Raw genomic sequence first — 18,319 nt, 5'->3', positions numbered from 1 at the left:
GAGAGAGAGAGAGAGAGAGAGAGAGAGAGAGAGAAAAGGAGACACAGAATCCAAAGCAGACTCTAGGCTCCGAGCTGTCAGCACAGAGCCCAATGTGAGATCATGACCTGAGCTGGAGCCGGCCACTTAACTGACTGAGCCACCCAGGCGCCCCAATTTTTAAAAGTGTTTTTATTTATTTAATTTATTTATTTATTTATTTATTTATTTATTTATTTATTTTGAGAAAGAGAGAGAGTGGGGGAGAGAATCCCAAGCAGCCTCCATGCTGTCAGCACAGAGCAGGACAAAGGGCTCAGTCTCACGAACCATGAGATCATGACCTGAGCCGATATCAAGGGTTGAATGCTTGACCGACTGAGCCACCCAGGTGCCCCTCTGGGTAGCTTTTGCGATACCTTCACAGCCTCCCCCCACTGTTACCCACTTTTCTGCCACAGGGTGCTGTGCCATTCCTGGTTAGTGCCACCTCTGGCACTACCGTGCTGGGGGCCTTTGACCCCCTGGAGGCAATTGCTGATGTGTGCCAGCGTCACGGGCTGTGGCTCCNAGAGCCAAGGCCAAGGCCCATGTTATCCCTTTTGCTCCACAGGCTGCCTGGGGTGGGAGCGTCCTGTTGTCACAGACACATAGACATCTCCTGGATGGGATACAGAGGTGCATATGGCCACCTAATTCCTGAATCCCACCCTTCAAATCCTTGGTCTAGAGACTAGTCCTGGACTAGGGAGTGAGGGAAGGAGGTTGGCGGGAGGGGGATTGGAGAGATGGCAGACTGGGGCTGGGAGGTCAGATGCCAGGCCTGGGAGTTCTTCCTGGCTGCTGGGCTGGCGTGAGACCAAAGCCCCCTTTACTGGAGGTGTGGAGGAGGAGGGGGGCTCCGGTTGGGCAGCTTGAGGAGGAGCCGGCTGCTCCAGCTCTGCTGTGCCCACCCCAGGGCTGACTCCGTGGCCTGGAACCCCCACAAACTCCTCACGGCAGGCCTGCAGTGCTCAGCTCTTCTTCTCCGGGACACCTCGGTGGGTCTGCCCTGCCCCTGTCCTCCCTCACCTCTCACCCTGGACCTCTGTCTTCCTTTCTGTTCCCCCTTAGAGAGGGTCCTGGCCTTACCGTGTCCTCCTCACCATCCCATCTGAAGCTGGGTAGCTGCATCCCCCTAATCCCTTATAGTGCTCCCCCACCCCGACCCCACTTGTGGCCTGTCTTCATGCAAAGGAAAATGTTTCCATCTTGAGGTTGTAATGGAAGGATCCTGGGCCGAGCCTGGGGTGAGCTCCGTGGGTGGGGAGAACACGGGGAGGAAGGAGCCTGGGTCAGCTGGCAGCCATCTCAGGAGTTCCACCCAGTGCCAGGGACNGGGAAGCCTTGGTGGAGAGGGTGGGGTCTGACAGTCTTGCCCCTGCTCTCCCCGCCGACAGAACCTGCTCAGGCGCTGCCACGGCGCCCAGGCCAGCTACCTCTTCCAGCAGGACAAGTTCTACGACGTGGCTCTGGACACTGGAGACAAGGTGGTGCAGTGCGGCCGCCGTGTGGACTGTCTGAAGCTGTGGCTCATGTGGAAGGCGCAAGGGGGGCAAGGGCTGGAGCGGCGTGTGGACCGGGCCTTTGCCCTTGCCCGGTAGGAGTGGCGGCTGTCTGAGGTCCTCTCTCCCGGGGTCCTGTTCAGTCCCGTCCTGACCCCCCCATGTCTTCACCCCTGCACCTCCACGCCCGCACCTCACGTTTTTCTTGCCCTCAGGGTCTCTTGACTCATTCTCTGGGTCTCTTCTGTTTCTGTATCTCTGCCTTTCCTCCTCCATTTGTGATCTCTCCCTCTCTGTTTCCAGGTACCTGGTGGAGGAATTGAAGAAGCGAGAAGGGTTTGAGTTGATCATAGAGGTATGACCAGCTCTGCTCTTTGGCATCCCCCTGCCGCCCTCCCCCCTCAGTCTATCCCACACAAAGTCCTGATGCAGAAGAGGGGCAGTGAGAGGGGATCATCCCCCCTTCCACGGCTCATACCTTCTCCTCCCACATTCCTCCCAGCCTGAGTTTGTCAACGTGTGTTTCTGGTTCGTGCCCCCCAGCCTGCGAGGGAAGCAGGAGACCCCAGATTACAGTGAAAGGCTGGCTAAGGTAGGCTGTCTCTCTCTTTCTGGCTCTGGTTAGCCCAGTTGAGGGAATGGTAATGCATCTGGTGTGTTTCTGCCCCCTGCTGGCTGTGAGTGGCATAGCAGGTCCCTTTGGTAGTCTTGCTCCTGACGTTGGGGACGTTAACTGGGAGCCGACGATGGCACCAGCTTATCCTCATTTCTGTGGGGTTGGGAATGGGGAATAAGGTATGTTTTTGGAAAGCACAAGGAAGACAGAGAGAGATATTACGGGAGAAGTCACCAGTACGTAGTCTGTGGGAGTTCTGCTGGGTGCTGAAGCTCAGGACAGACACTTGAGGCCTTATTCACTGATGTTGGGGACAGAACAACCCTATAAGGCCAGTCCAGACAGGCCTCTTAGAGGAAAGGAGATATGTCATGTCCTGGTCCCTGAGGATAGATTGGCACTAGATGCTGTAGATGGTCTGAAAGGCCAAGAATGTTCTTGCCCTTAAGGAGTTATTTAGAAAACTAGAGCTACCTATTTGAAACCAATATGTTGGATACAATCTTGTAAATTACATGGTAGATTACAGGGTACAGATCACAACCATTCCAGGAATTCAGACAGAGGAGAAGAAGGTGTTAAGGGCGCTGAAGGCTAGATGTTGGACTAAAGCAGGATTGGGAGCCAGGGAACAATCAGGATTTGGCAGAAAATGGCCTGTGTGACAACTTGGAGATAGGTAAGGTAGGAAGTGATGCGGGAGCTAGAGACAGTCGAGCAGGTTGGACATAGTGGGAGAGGCAAACTGGGGCCAAGGTCAGGGGCGAAGCAGTGAGGACTCCCTCTGGAAGGTGGTAGAGTGAGGGGGAAATGCATCTCAGGGAGCTTGACCTGAGGCTGCAGCTGGAACTTCTCTTCACTCCTTCCACAGGTGGCCCCGGTACTCAAGGAGCGCATGGTGAAAGAGGGCTCCATGATGATAGGCTACCAGCCCCATGGGACCCGGGGCAACTTTTTCCGTATGGTCGTGGCCAACCCTGCACTGACCCGAGCTGACATGGACTTCCTTCTCAATGAGCTGGAACGGCTAGGCCAGGACCTCTGAGCCGCCTCCTCGCTGCTGGCCTTGAGACACCTCACTTCACCCTCATTGTCTCTGTGTATTCCCTTCCTGTGTTGTCAAGAGTAGAGTGATCTTAACAATTTTTTATGTGTTGACCCACTAACTCTCCTATTAAATATTTGCTATTGGGGCGCCTGGGTGTCTCCATAGGTTAAGCACCTGACTCTTGATTTTGGCTCAGGTCATGATCTCACGGGTGATGAGTTTGAGCCCCACATTGGGCTCTATGTAGACAGGGCAGACCTTTCCTGGGATTCTCTCTCCCTCTCTCTCTCTCTGCCCCTCCCCTACTCATGCTCTTTCTCTCAAAATAAATAAATAAACAAAGAAATATATATGCTGTTAGGAGAATATATAAACTACTGTACATCCAAATGATGGAATGTTACTCAGCCATTAAAATTACAAACATCTGTTTATAAACATAAAAGAATAAGAACATAGAATAAGATTTTTATTGATATGAGAAAATATGATTTTAACATATGTAATATATAAAAATATATATTATATATAATAACATTATAAATCATGTTATATTGAAAAAGCTGGATACAGAACTTTATATATAGTAGTAGCTGAGCTTTGTTCAAACACACATAAGGAAAAGACTGGTAAAATGAGATATGCCAAATGTTAATAATTTTCCTTGGGATGGGATTATAGGCAATTTATAATTAACTTCTTTATACCTTTCGTGCCCTCCCCTTTTATTATATAATGAATATGCATTACTTTTATAATAGGGACATAATAAAGCTAAAACTTCAACTGTATTTTTTTTGTATGTTTTGAAGTTTGTTACTTTTCAACCAGATAATAGAGAATGGGAATTTTTTTTAAAAGGCAAGTATAAGAGAGGGTAAAAATAGGAAAATTTTTCTCAAGAAATCTTTGGTAGGAAGTACTGAAAGTGGAGTAGCTCTAAAATTAACTGTACTTTAGTGACATTGAAAGCAAAATGGGCTGATTGTATGTTGAGACCTGAGCCTTGTCTACTCACCACTCTCACAAAATCCTTACATGCAAAATACTTTTCCTTCTGTAGAGGTGCCTAGCTGGCTCATTTGGGAGAGCTTGTGACTCGATCTTGGGGTCATGAGTTTCAGTCCCATGTTCGGTGTAGAGATTACTTATATACATATAAACATTAAAAAAAATTTTTTTCCTTCTGTAATTTAAACAGAAACCAAGTTAGAAAGAAAGAAAGGAAGAAAAAAAGAAAGAAAGAAAGAGAAAAAAAAAGGAAAGGAAAGGAAAGAGACAACTGGGTGGCTCAGTCGGTTCAGCGTCCGACTTCGGCTCAGGTCATGATCTCACAGTTTATGGGTTCGAGCCCCACGTCAGGTTCTGTGCTGACAGCTCAGAGCCTGGAGCCTGCTTCAGATTCTGTGTCTCCCTCTCTCTCTGACCCTCCCCTGCTCATGCTGTCTCTCTCTCTCTCTCTCTCTCAGAAATAAATAAAAACTTAGAAAAGAAAAGCCCAGCAGGAAAACATCCATTTCACATTTACAATCCTGGGCTGCCATTGCTTTCAGTCACTTTTCGGCAAAGAGGCAATTAGCTGCGCAAGTGGTTTTGTTTTGTTTTGTTTTTGTTGTCCAAGGTTTACTGAAGATCTCGTAGCCCAGCAGAAAGATTCAAATGGCTCCACGTGGTGTTTTGAAATTCATCCCACCTATAGGCTGAGTGACCTGCAGGTCGGACAGACTACCAAAGTAGAAGACTTTTCAACATTTCCCTGGTGTGAGGATCTACCTCAGTGCTCTCGAGATCCAGGGCTGAGACCTCAGGACCCAGTTTTCTCTCCTTTCTCTCAACAGCTTGATAGAGAGCCCTCTCACTGGGCCTCTCTGAATGTGCCCCGTCTGATGTGTGACGGGTGTGTGACAGCCTGCCGTCTTGCAGCAGAGCTCCTGCTGGGGATGGTGGCCGTCTCCCCACTCACGCTGTCGCTGGTCTGGACGTGGCCGCCCAGGCACGTGTCCTTCTCTGTGACAGCCCAGCTGCCTTCTTCACGGCTTTGGTGTCAACACGGCCCATGTTGGCAGGTCTGGTAAAAGAGGAAACGGTGCTCTACAAATGATTAAGGACAAGTGACAAATTTCCCAATTCCTAAAAATACCGTTTATGAAAACAATAATGTGGTCACGTAGAAATCATCCAACGTTATTTGAAGAGGCAAATACGGTACAAACCGTAGCAAAAGAACATCCAAATTGCAGACCCAATGCTCTTGGCAATGTGGCCTGGGGAAAAAGCCTTTCTATTCAGAAATTACTAATACTTCCCCTATAGACTTATTACTCTATAAATGGTATTTAACTTCTTCCAAACAATAAAATTGTTTGAGAGTATTAATAATTTGAGGTCTAACCCCTATTCTTTTTTTTTTTTTCTTTAAATGTTTGTTTAATTTTGAGAGAGGGCTCGCAGGAGAGGCAGAGAGAGGGGAGGACGGAGGATCCAGAGTGGGTTCTGTGCTGACAGCAGAAGGCCCAATGTGGGGCTTGAACTCACAAACTGAGAGATTGTGACCTGAGCTAAAGTTAGAGGCTTAAAGGACTGAGCCACCCTCTGAGCCCTATTCTTAAAGAGTTCTATATATTTGCAAAATGTCTTAAAATTAGTGAAAAAAACAAACTAAAAAGATCCTTATTTTCAATTCAAAACAAAGCTAGAAAGCAAAAACAAAAAATCTTCAAAATCCTTACTTAAATCATCTCCATTTGAGAAATATATTTTTTTAATGTTTTATTTATTTCTAGGAGAGAGAGAGAGAGAGACAGCGTGAGCAGGGGAGGGTCAGAGAGAGAGGGAGACACAGAATCTGAAGCAGGCTCCAGGCTCTGAGCTGGCAGTCAGCACAGAGCCCGACGCGGGGCTCGAACCCACGAACCGCGAGATCATGACCTAAGCGAAAGTCAGACGCTTAACCGACTAAGCCACCCAGGCGCCCCCATTTGAGAAATATTTTTAAGAGAAGGTCAGAAAGACAAGACCTAGATTCCATTGATCATCAGGTTTTCTCCAGCTTTATATGCTAATGCTTCTACTCTTCTATTTTTTTTTTTTTTTAAAGTAAGCTGTATACCCAACATGGGGCTTGAACTAACAACCCTGAGATCAAGAGTCACATGTTCTACTCACTGAGCCAGCCAGGTGACCCTGTTTCCTATTCTCAAAATTCAACCTCTAGGGGGGCACCTGGGTGGCTTAGTTGGTTAAGCCTCTGATTTTTTTTTTAATTAAAAAATTTTTTTAATTTTTAATTTTATTTCTGAGAGAGAAATAGAGACAGCATGAGTAGGGGAGGGTTAGAGAGAGGGAGATACAGAATCTGAAGCAGGCTCCAGGCTCTGAGCTGGCTGTCAGCACAGAGTCCAACACGGGGCTCGAACCCACGAACCGTGAGATCATGACCTGAGCCGAAGTCAGACGCTTAACCGACTGAGCCACCCAGGCACCCCATTGTTGTTGTTGTTGTTGTTTTTAAATTTTTAATGTTTATTTATTTTTGAGAGAGAGAGGCAGACTGCAAGTGGGGAAGAGGCAGAGAGAGAGAGGGAGACACAGAATCCAGAAGCAGGCTCCAGGCTCCGAGCTGTTAGCACAGAGTCCAGTGCGGGGCCCAAACCCACGACCTGTGAGATCATGACCTGAGCCAAAGTCGGTCGCTCAACCAACTGAGCCACCCAGGTGTCCCAAGCCTCTGACTTCTGCTCAGGTCATGATCCCAGCTGTTGTGAGTTAGAGCCCCACATCGGGCTCTCTGCTGTCAGCATGCCTCTCACTTCAGATCTTCTCTCCTCCTGTCCCTCCTCCCTCTCAAAAATAAATAAATATTTTAAAAAATTCAACCTTGCTTTTTTTTCGGGGCTGCTAAGTCGGTACATGTCAAGTGGTGCCCATGGCGAGGAGGGCTCAGCTTGAATGAGAAGGCCATCACCTACTTCGTAGCTCTTCCTGGCGTGAGAGTGAGCATGCTGAACGTCTTCCTGGAGTCACATCATGTGAAAGATCCCTGTTCGTCACCTACTGCGATCTCCGTATCAGGTCCAAGCCCTTTCCCTGGGGAGATGGTTATCATACCCTCTATTCCATAACTCTCTCATGATTCCACTTCTGACCTGCTATGAAGATGAATAAAGAGATCCTGGACTACTACCCAGTGGGGACCACAGTCCTGGTTCGGACCATGACTCTGCACATGGACCAGAAAAGTATCTGGGACCTTAAGCTCACTTTCCTTACTTGTATCAAATGATGACCAGTGTACTGGTCTTCCATCCCTTTGCTTATGGCAGGAGATAGCTTAAATAAACAACTTAGACTGGTCCACGAAAAAAAATAATTCAACCTCTAAATCTCTGGATACAATACGGCAGTCTCCCTCCTGCTGCCTCTCTCTCATCACCATTTATACAGCGCTCCTGCCATGTGTGATTCCTTACCCTGCCTTTGAAAAGCTTAAGACTTAAGCAGTCATCCCTCATCTGAGGCATGTCACTGCCCCAGGGCCTTTGCACCTGCTATCCCCTTTTGCCTCAAAATTCATCTCTCTATGTGGTTTACACCCTCACTGACTTTAGGTTTCTGTTCACTTGTCATCTCCTTAGTGAAGTTTTGCTTGAATATTCTACTAAAAATTACATTTTCACCTTCTGTTCTTCAATTTGCTATTCTATCATCTGCCTTGCTTTTCTCTGTGGCATGGGTAAGTATCTGGGATAGTTGATATTTCAGTTTATCTATCTATCTATCTATCATCTATCTATCCATCCATCCATCCACCTGTCTATCTATCTATCAATCATCTATCTATCCATCCATCCATCCACCCATCTACCTGTGTATCTATCTATCTATCTACTTATCAATCAATCAATCATCTATAGTATATTTAACTTTTTTTCTATCTCATCTGACTAGAATGTAAGCTCTGGGAGCAGAGACTTTGTATCTTCCGCTTCCTAAAATGGAGTCTGGTACTTACTAGATAGATGCCTAATGAGCTCCAGGTAGCAGTTGACTTGCTCTCAGTCACATAACTTTTAAGTGGTGGAGTCAAAGCCAAATTCAGGCCATCTTTCTCCAGGTCTCAACCATGGACCTAGCCTGCTTCTGTTGTCGTGTGGTGTGTAATTCACAGGTGTGTGGGTGTTATTAACTATATGCTGTGGATTCACTGCTTGTGGGAAGAATGAAGCCATGCCCAGGTTCGGACATCCAACTTGCCCTTGGCCTGGGGAAGTTGTATTTTTCATCAAACAGGAAATAAGGATGTTGAGAATACCTACCTGGGTGTGTTGCAATGTTGGAATAGGTTTTGTTTGGTTTTGGTTTTGGTTTTGGTTTCGGCTTTGGTTTTTGGTTTAAAGCATTCTAAGTATTCAAGTGACCAGACTCCACACAACTAGGGAAGGAAAATGGTACCATCCCAGGTAGGCCACAGGCCGAGGGGCTAAAAGCTGTGTGGGACGCCTATGAAATGGTAGCTTTTGAGGTTGATGATAGGAGTCGTTTTAGGAGAGTAGATGAAAACGAGCAAGCTACAGTAAGGTCAGAAGTTGACTCAACACTTGAAACTTTTCTTATGTACCTTAGGTCCTTATCTGGCTGGCTCTCTTCTGTTTATGTACCTTAAAAAAAAAAAAACACCTTTTCATTTTGAAATAATTTGAAACTTACAGAAAAGTTGCATGAATAGTTACAGAGAAGTTCCATATGCTCTTTACCTAAATTTATTAATTTTTCACATTTTGACACATTTTTCTGTATCATCCTTTTATATATGTACTATAACATTTTTTTCCTGAACCATTTGTTTTTTTTTAATCTCTAGTTTCTTTTTTTTTTTTTAATGTTTTATTTATTTCTAAGAGAGAAAGATAGACAGCATGAGCAGGGGAGCGTCAGAGAGAGAGAAGGAGACACAGAATCTGAAACAGGCTCCAGGCTCTGAGCGAGCTGTCAGCACAGAGCCCGATGAGGGGCTTGAACCCATAAACTGTGAGATCATGACCTGAGCCAAAGTTGGACGCTTAACCGACTGAGCCACCCAGGCGCCCCCCCTGAACCATTTGAGAGTGGGTTTTATACAATATAGCCCTTTGTCTCTTAAAACTCTGGTTTATTTCCTAAGAACAAAAATATTATCTTAAATAGCCATAGGACAATTATCAAATTCAGGAAGTTTAACATTGACACTATATTTGAAAGTCCATATTCTAAAACTGTCATTTGTCCCAACAGTGCCCACTGTGGCATTTCCCCTCTCCACTACAGGATCCCAGGCCAGGATCATGTATTGCATTTTCTTGTCATCTTTCTGTTTCCTTGAACTAAAGTGAACTAAACCTAATTGAAATAGTTCCTCAGGCTTCTTTGTCCTCAATGGCATCGACGTTTTTAAAGCATACAGGCTAGGGGCGCCTGGGTGGCTCAGTTGGTTGAGCGTCCGACTTCGGCTCAGGTCATGATCTCACAGTTAGTGAGTTCGAGCTCTGCATCAGGCTCTGTGCTGACAGCTAGCTCAGAGCCTGGAGCCTGCTTCGGATCATGTGTCTCCCTCTCTCTCTGACCCTCCCCTGCTACACTGTCTCTCTCTCTCTCAGAAATAAATAAAATATTAAAAAAAAAATAAAGCATACAGGCTAATCATTTTATAGAAGGTTCATCTGTTTGTTTTTCCTGATGTTTCCTCCCGATTCAAGTTATGCATTCTGAGCTGGAATGTGATATAAATCATGTATGTTCTTTTCAGGGAAGTACACCCTGAGGTCCGCAATGTCCATCTACTTCTTACTGGTGATATCATTTGATCAAGGTGTTGTCTGGTTTCTACACGGTATAGTTACTATTTTCCCCTCTGCCACTGATGAGCAATCTATGAGGAGTCATTCTGAGATTATGCAATATCCTGTTCTGCTTGTACTTCCCTAACTAGACTTAGTACCGACTCATGATCCTTGCCCAAGCCAATTTTCCTCATGATGGCTGCAAAATGGTGATTTTCTAATTCCGACATCCCCTTCACTTTTATCATTTGGTGTTCAACTACAAAGAGGAACTCTCCCTTCTCCTTATTCGTTCACTCATTCATTCGTTAATCTATTTACTATCAGTATGGGCCTTTGTTTTATTCAGTAAGTTATAATCCATTTCTATCCTTACTTATTTGACTGTTTATTTTTATTTATTTATTTATCTGAGAGAAGAGGGGAGAGAGAGGGAGAGAGAGTGTGAGCTGGGGAGAGGGGCAGAGAGAAAGAATCTCTAGCAGGTTTCATGTACAGCGTGGAGCCCAACTCCAGGACCTGGGGATCGTGACCTGGGCCAAAATCAAGAGTTGGTCACTCAACAAACTGAGCCACCCAGGCTCCCATCCTTACTTTTTTTTTTTAACGTGCTCAAATTGTACCACTTTTGACCATAAGAAGTCCTTTTAATCTGATTCCTGTGTCCTTTAGGTATGATTTTTTTTTTTTTTTAAAGCACTGCCTTTGTTCCTGGGTGGCTTCTCTGCTCCATTGGGAATCTTGGATCTTCAATCTTCAATCTTCAATCTTCAAGGAACCCTGATTCCTTTTAGTGGAGAATGGCATTTAGAAACCGCAATCTAGGCATCAGGTGTGTTCATAGTTACTGGATAGACTTTATGGACTCCTCAGATTTAGGCTAATATCCTTTTGGATCTCCCAAGCTATCTTAACTGTGCTAAGGGAAACAAAGGGCCAGAGCTTTAAAGAGGGCAATGATATTTCCCTGGAAGATATCACAGGGGCAGCAGAGAAAATGGATTGATAACCACGGATGGTGAGGTACAGAGTTGTGATGGCTTCATTCTTCTCTCTCTCTTTTTTAAGAGAGGTTTTTTCATGTTAAGTGGAGTACCTTGTTGGGTTTTGTACAAAGAAGGCAACCCCTGATTTAGCACTGTCATTGCAAGTTTCGTAGAATAATAGGTCTTGGAGCTGAAAGGCCTGCATAAGTACCCACTTGATACAACCTTGGTCTTTAGGGCAGATTTCTTTTTACCCTGTATTTTACAAATAAGGCAGCTGAGGCTGAGCAAAGCTAAGGTTCTTGACAAAGTCACAAAAGTGTCTCTTAAGCAGAAGGTGTAGTTTATTCTAAAAGGGAATTCCATTTGTCTGTACAAGCCACCATCTAGCAGTAATTCTGTGCTTTCTTTTCTAGACTGATGTTTTGTCAGTCGTTGAGATCCAGTTTCCACATGTTAGAGAAATCCGTGGTCTAATGGCCTAGTTTTGAAAAATTCTTGAAGTTCATTTTTAGCAAATTCTCTGGTGCCAACATAATTAGCTTGCACATTTCCTTAGTTTGTAGCATGTTATTTTTAGTTTTTTCTTATAACCATGTACATGTTAAAGTTGGATGAGAGGTTTAAGTGTTTTTATGTCAACCAGAGGTGTTTTGGTCCCGTTTCCTTCTGCCAAAGAAGATAGACTTGAGGGTTGTATATACCAGGTATTGACACTGGGATTTCTTTGGGGGAAGATTTTAAACCACATAGTCAATTTCTTTAACAGATGACGGCTGATGAGAGCTGTCTGTTTCTTCTTGAGTAAGCTTTGGTAGTTTTTGTCTTCCAAAATAAATGGCCTATTTTCATCTAAGTTGCAGGATTTATGGATATAACTTGCTTCCTAATTATCCTTTTTATATCTATAGAATCTGTAGTATTGTTACCTCTCATTCCTGATACTGATGATTTGTGTCTTCTCTCTTTTTTTCTTGTTCAGTTTAGTTAGAGGTCTATTGCTGTTGATCTTCTTAAAGAACCAGCTTTTGTGTTCCTGAGTTTCTTAACTGTATTTCTACCTAAGGGATTTCTGCTCTAATCTTTATCCAGGTGAATTTTCCAGATTGGCCATATTCAGTCCATACTGTCACACATTGATACTGAAAGAGTAACATGTCCTGAGGACAATGAAAACTTTGCTTATTGCAAAACTATAGTAATCAAGACACTGTGGTCTACTGTGTAGACATATAGACCAAATTAATAGATTGAGACTCCAGAAATAAGCCCTCATATTTCCAGTCAATTGATTTTGAACAAGGATGTCAGGACAGTTCACTGGGGGAAAGAATAGTCTTCTCGACAAATGGTGCTGGGACAATTGGATATCCATATGCAAAAGAAATGTAATTGAACCCCTTTATCACATCATGCACAAAAATTAACTCATAATGAGTTACAGATCTAAATATAAGAGCTAAAACAATGAAGTTCTTGGAAGAAACTAGAGGAGTAAATGTTAGGGAGCTGGGGTCAGGCAAAGCTTCCTTACATGTCACCAAAAGCACAAGCAACCAAAGGGAAAAAATAGATACATTGGACCTCATCGAAATGTAAAACTTGCGCTTCAACGGACACCATCCAGAATGTGAAAAGACAATGTACAGAATGAAAGAAGATATCCGCAAGTTATATATCTGATAAGGGACTTCTATCTAAAATAGACAAAGACCTCTTACAACTCAATAATAAAAGACAAATTACCAATTTAAAAAATGGACCAGGGATCTTGAATAGACATTTCCCCAAAGAAGATGCATGCACATATGGCCAATAAACACATGACAAGTTGCCCAACATCGTTAGTCATCAGGAAATCAAAGCCACAATGAGATACCACTTCGTATCCACTGAGATGGTTATGACAGAAAAGAGGAATAGCACGAGTTGGTGAGCGTGTAAAGACACTGAAACTCTCATACACTGCTCGTGGAATTGTAAACTTGTGCAGCCACTTTGAAAAACAGTCTGGCAGTTCCTCAGAGGTTAAATACAGAGTTATTGTACGACACAGGAATTCCACTCCCAGGAATAGACCTAAGAGAAATAAAAACATACGTCCACACAAAACATGTACATGAATGTTCATGGTGGCATTATTCATAGTAGCCCCAAATTGGAAACAATCCAAATGTTTGTTGGGTTTAGTCAGAGTTCTCCAGAGAAACAGAACCAATAGGGACCCATACAGACATCTGTAAGAGGAGATCTATTGTGGTCACTGGCTCACCTGGTTATGAAGGTTGACCAAGTTCTACAGTCCGCCATCTGCAGGCTGGAGAGCCAGAAAAGCCAGCGGTGTAACTTATTCTTAGTCCAAAGGCCTGAGAACCAGGAAGCCACTGGGGTAACTTCTAGCAGGAGGCTGAAGGCCCAAAAACCAGGAGCTCCGAGTTGATTTCTAAAATCCATATGGAGGGGTGCCTGGGTGGCTCAGGTCATGATCTCCCAGCTCGTGAGTTCAAGCCCCAAGTAGGGCTCTGTGCTGACAGCTCAGAGCCTGGAGCCTTCTTCGGATTTTATGTCTTGTTCTCTCTCTGCACGTCCCCCACTTGCTCTCTCTCTGTCTCTTTCAAAAAATTTTTAAAAATTTAATTAAATTTAATAAACTGGTGTTCTAAAAAAATAAAATAAAATCCATATGGAGATGCAAGTGATCTGTATAGCCAAAACCAACTTTAAAAAAGAAAAAAGTTGTAGTACCGACGCTACCTGATTTTGAGACTTAAAAAGAGTTAGAGTAATCCAAAAAGAGTGGCATTAGCACACTGATTAGTGGAACAGAAATGGGTCCAGAAATAGATCCACGCATATATGATCAATTGATTTTTAACAAATTGCAAAGGCAATTCAGTGGAGAAAGAATAGGCTTTTCAACAAATGGTGGTGGAACGGTTGGCTATTTGTAAGCGAAATTAGTTAAATACCTGTGCTCTGAAATTAAAACTGAAAACCTCATGTGCTTTTAGTAAAAGGAAAAAAAAACAAAAGTCGACAGCTCCCGGTCTAGCCATTTTAGAGAATATCTGGCAGTTTTTAGTGAAATTAAACAGTTCTTAAAAATTAGCTCCCGGGATGGGGCGCCTGGGTGGCTTAGTCAGTTAAGCATCTGACTTTCGCTTAGGTCATGATCTCGCGGTTCGTGGGTTCGAGCCCCGCGTCGGGCTCTGTGCTGACTGCCAGCTCAGAGCCTGGAGCCTGTTTCAGTCTGTGACTACCTCTCTCTCTGACCCTCCCCTGCTCACGCTGTCTCTCTCTCTCTCTCTCCTAGAAATTAAAAAAAGAAAAAAATTAGCTCCCAGGAAATCCTGGAGGGAATCCCTGTTTCCTCAGGCCCATACTAAATGTCCATTGCTAGGTTAAGGCATATATAAGAAAGTAGTGCGTGCATGTGATGGAATGCTACACAGGTATCAGCAGAAATGTACGTATTTAAATGTAGCACTTTTTACATATTTAAAACAGTGATGAATACGAATGGCATGAGAATTATGGCATAAATCATGTAAACTAAAAGGGTAGAGTGCAACACTATTTTTCAAGCATACATACAGGTTTGTCATGTATTAGAGTGCATCTGTCTGGCACGAGAGGAGATGACAGGAACGGATGGGTACTGGGGTAATAACCCATACTAAAATATGAAGAGACACCTTTGTAGACCCAGGATTAAGACCAAAGTGAATGGAGGTGAGAAAAAGGGCCACAGTGAGCACGGACAACTTTTTCCAGAAGGAAGCTGAGAAGGAGGACAGTTTGATGAAGATGTAGGGCGAAGAGGGAGAGAGTTAAAGACGGGACATAGTGGAGGAGCATGTCTGGATGCTAATGGGGACAGTTTGGTAGAGAGGAGAAGGCGGGGACTTGGCACGTGGAACTCATAAAAGGGACTTAGTGTTTGAGATGGTGAGAGGCAAGAGAATGGCCTGTGGTGGGAAGAGGGTGAATTCCTGCAGCTCATAGGAGGGACTTGGAGTGGAGGAAAGCTGAGGGTATGTTTGTGTGTTTTAGGGGTATCTATGGACTTGGAGATGGATGGTGGGGAGAGACATGAAATTGTTTTGGTGAGTGGGAAGGGAGTCCTCCAGATTAATTGGAAGATCATTGGACATTGCTGAAATGCCCATTTGAGGTCTGTGTTTCAGAATTGTGGAGTGTGTGTTATCGGAGGAGGGCTCCAAGCAGTAGAGCAAGGGAGGAGTGATATGGGAGGGAGAAACTCCAGCTAGTGCTGTTATGGAGGCCGCAGACCACTGGGCCAGCACAGACTGGGGAGGGGACCACAGAAGGGGGGAGTGAGTATTATATGGGGGTCGCAGGACAGGCAAGGAGATTTGGAGAAAAGACTGGACAAAATCAAAGAGGTGAAGGGAAGGTGTTTGAGGCAGAGGATGGGCACAGAGTATGAGGGACACAGATAGGGCAGCAGAGAGGAGATCCTCTCTGGGAACAAGGTGGTTCCTAGCCCAAGAGGAGAGCTCTGCTGGGTGGGAAGGTGGCCGCAGAGCCCTCCCCTGCCTCACATGCATACCCCAACTCCAGGCACTTCCCCCCCCCCCACCATGTCCTGGAGGGAGGGCTGAGGCAACTCTGCTCCCAACCTCTGGGCACCAGGGTAAAACAAGGGGACCATGAGGGCTCCGGAGCCCGTGCAAAGGAGAGGCTTTCTGATCCGACTCACTTCTACTCAACTTCAATTCAGCCTAAAGGTGTTCTGTTCTGGGTGCCACTGCCCTGTTCTCAGACCAGGAGTCAGGCCAGGGAAGCACGAGCAAGGGCTTTGGTGGATGGGGGGGCCCTGGATGGAGCCCAGTTGTGTGCAAGGAATAAGTTGAAGAACCCAGTGCAAAATGAGTAGATGATACCTCCCTGACATTGGATTAATTTCCTTACCATGAATAAAAGCTATAATTTTGAAGAAGAAGGATGGCTTGTTTTGGTGTATTCTAAAAAAAAATTTTTTTAATGCTTATTTACTTGAGCGAGAGACAGAGCAGGAGTGGGGGAGGAGCAGAGAGAAAGGGAGACACAGAATCCAGAGCAGGCTCCAGGCTCTGAGCCGTCAGCATAGAGCCCAAAGAGGGGCTTGAACTCATGAACCGTGAGATCATGATCTGAGCCGAAATCAGGCACTCAGCTGACTGAGCCACCCAGATGCCCTTGGTTTGGTTTATTCTAATACCATGTTTCTCAAAGTGTGGTTCCCAGACCAGCAGTGCCAACACTCCTTGGGGATGGGTTAGCAGTGCTAACTCTCAGGCCACCTAGATGAATGAATCAGAAACTTCTGGGGCCGGGCTCAACCATCTCTACTGACAAGTCCTGGAGGTGATTCTAATGTACGCTCAAGTTCTAAGGGAATTTCCACTCCCATCTCCAAATGCTGGCCTCTCTTAAACCATCTTGCTGCTGGGCCCAGGGGCAGGATGTGCAAGTGAGGGCTTGAAGTTGGAGTTAGTAAAATGAAGGCCTAATGTGAAGACCTGGTAAGGAGCTTCCTTATTTTCACCACACAGGAGTCTGGAGAACAGCTTTGGAGAGCCCCTGCGCCAACGTCAGAACCATGGGCAATCTTGAAAGAACATAACTCAGATGCCCTTGACTTTACAGGGATGAGGTCATCATAGGTGGTTTTCCTGCCTACCAGACAGCCTAGGGACCACTGAAGAGTTATAAGACAACTTAAGAAAATATCAGGAGCACTTAAAGAGATTCAAGTAGTGTACCAAACAAACAAACAAACAAACAAATAAACCCAAACAAACAACTTTCTGGAACTAAAGAAACATTATTTCAACAAAAAAGTCAGCATATGTATTGAAAGAGAGAAGCCTGGGCACTTCTGAGACTCAAATTAGTGGCTTGGAAGAACAAGTGGAAAAAATATTTCAAAGCATGGAGCAAATAGTACGAAGAGATGGAAATAGCGAGGAAAACATGAGACTTGGAGAATAGGTCCAGTAGTCCTAACATTCAAATATATTAGCTCCAAAAGAATGAAGGCATAGATGGAGGAGAGGCAATAATTTAAAAATAGAAGAATATTTTAGTGAATTGAAAGAAAGATCTCAGCTTATAGACCGAAAGGGCACAGGAACACATAGAAAGAATAAACGAAAGAAAGAAAAAAAGAAAGAAAGAAAGAAAGAAAGAAAGAAAGAAAGAAAGAAAGAAAAGACAGACATCTAAGCATGAAACTCCTGAATTCCAAGATTAAAGAAAAACATTTCAAGTTTCTAGACAGAAAGAGCAAATTATGTACAAAGGGAAAAGAATCCAGTTGACCCCGGGACTCTTCATCTGCACCACTGGAAGCTGAGTAACATGGGGACAGTGAGAGAAAAGGACGGTTGCCCAGGGACTCATTCTCAGCTGGAAAGCTTTCACCTGTCAGAGCAAAAGAAAGATATTTGGAGCTATAGAAGATTCAAAGAGTATATCAATCTCCTACCTCAACTGAGGAAAATATTCAAGAAAAAAATTTGGTTAGGGAATAGAGAAGTCAAGGTAGAGGAAGATGAGGGGGAGAAAAAAACCCCTGCAGTGAGCAAGAAAGTTGGCAAAATATCGTACTGTTAAATGTTTATGGAGCTTGACAGACACCTAATTATATCTAGGACCATAAGTACTGTGCTAGCTCAGCCAAACCTAGGAATTGGAAGCAGAATAAGAGAGATCAGTGAAAGTATTCTAAAGGTCTCTCTTACTGGGGTAGAAAATAAAACATCTGGCAGGAAATAAAACATCTTAATGGAAGAAACTATTGGTATATTAAAAATGATGGTAAAGAGGTAGGTATTGAATTATCAGTGGTGGGAAGGAAGGTAACCATCAAGGGAATGGAAAGGTTTAGTAGAACTTCCAAGATAACAAGAGGGTAGGGGAAGGGGAATGGATAGCAGCAACTTGCTATGGAATGATTAAAAAACATACAAGATGATAGAAGAAATGAAACCAAGGGGTGTCTGGATGGCTCAGTTGGTTAAGCCTACAACTCTAGGTTTTGGCTCAGGTCATGATCTTGAGGTTTCATGGGTTAAAGTCCTGTGTTGGGCTCTACACTGCCAGTGCAGAAACTGCTTGGCATTCTCTTTCTCCCCCTCTCTCTTTCTAAAACAAACAAACAAACAAACAAACAAACAAACAAGCAAGCATTTAAAAAACTCAGGCTATCATTAAACATTTTTTTTAATTAAATTAGATTTAAAAATTTAAAAAAAGTCCTCTCCTTAGAGTGACTACAAAGTCTGGCTTCTGGAGTATTTCTGAACATGAATATCTTGACCTTC

General features: G+C 44.3%; 1 protein-coding gene across 1 annotated transcript in view; it reads left to right on the top strand.

Annotated features, from left to right (window-relative positions):
- The window catches only part of CSAD (cysteine sulfinic acid decarboxylase), a 13,691-nt gene extending 9,734 nt beyond the window's left edge, over window positions 1–3,957 (top strand). The window contains exons 8-14 of the mRNA XM_077753469.1: window positions 441–552; window positions 588–657; window positions 938–1,019; window positions 1,419–1,618; window positions 1,827–1,878; window positions 2,026–2,115; window positions 3,011–3,957. Of these exons, the coding sequence (XP_077609595.1) occupies window positions 441–552; window positions 588–657; window positions 938–1,019; window positions 1,419–1,618; window positions 1,827–1,878; window positions 2,026–2,115; window positions 3,011–3,184 (780 nt within the window). The 3' untranslated portion in view covers window positions 3,185–3,957. The remainder of the gene's footprint in view (window positions 1–440; window positions 553–587; window positions 658–937; window positions 1,020–1,418; window positions 1,619–1,826; window positions 1,879–2,025; window positions 2,116–3,010) is intronic.
- Window positions 3,958–18,319: the final 14,362 nt, after the last annotated feature.

Source organism: Crocuta crocuta, unplaced genomic scaffold (genome assembly GCF_008692635.1).
Source record: "Crocuta crocuta isolate KB4526 unplaced genomic scaffold, BGI_CrCroc_1.0 scaffold30, whole genome shotgun sequence".
NCBI classification, from domain to species: domain Eukaryota; kingdom Metazoa; phylum Chordata; class Mammalia; order Carnivora; family Hyaenidae; genus Crocuta; species Crocuta crocuta.
The sequence above is the reverse complement of the archived record's forward strand: the minus strand, read 5'-3'. Positions and strand labels throughout refer to the sequence as shown.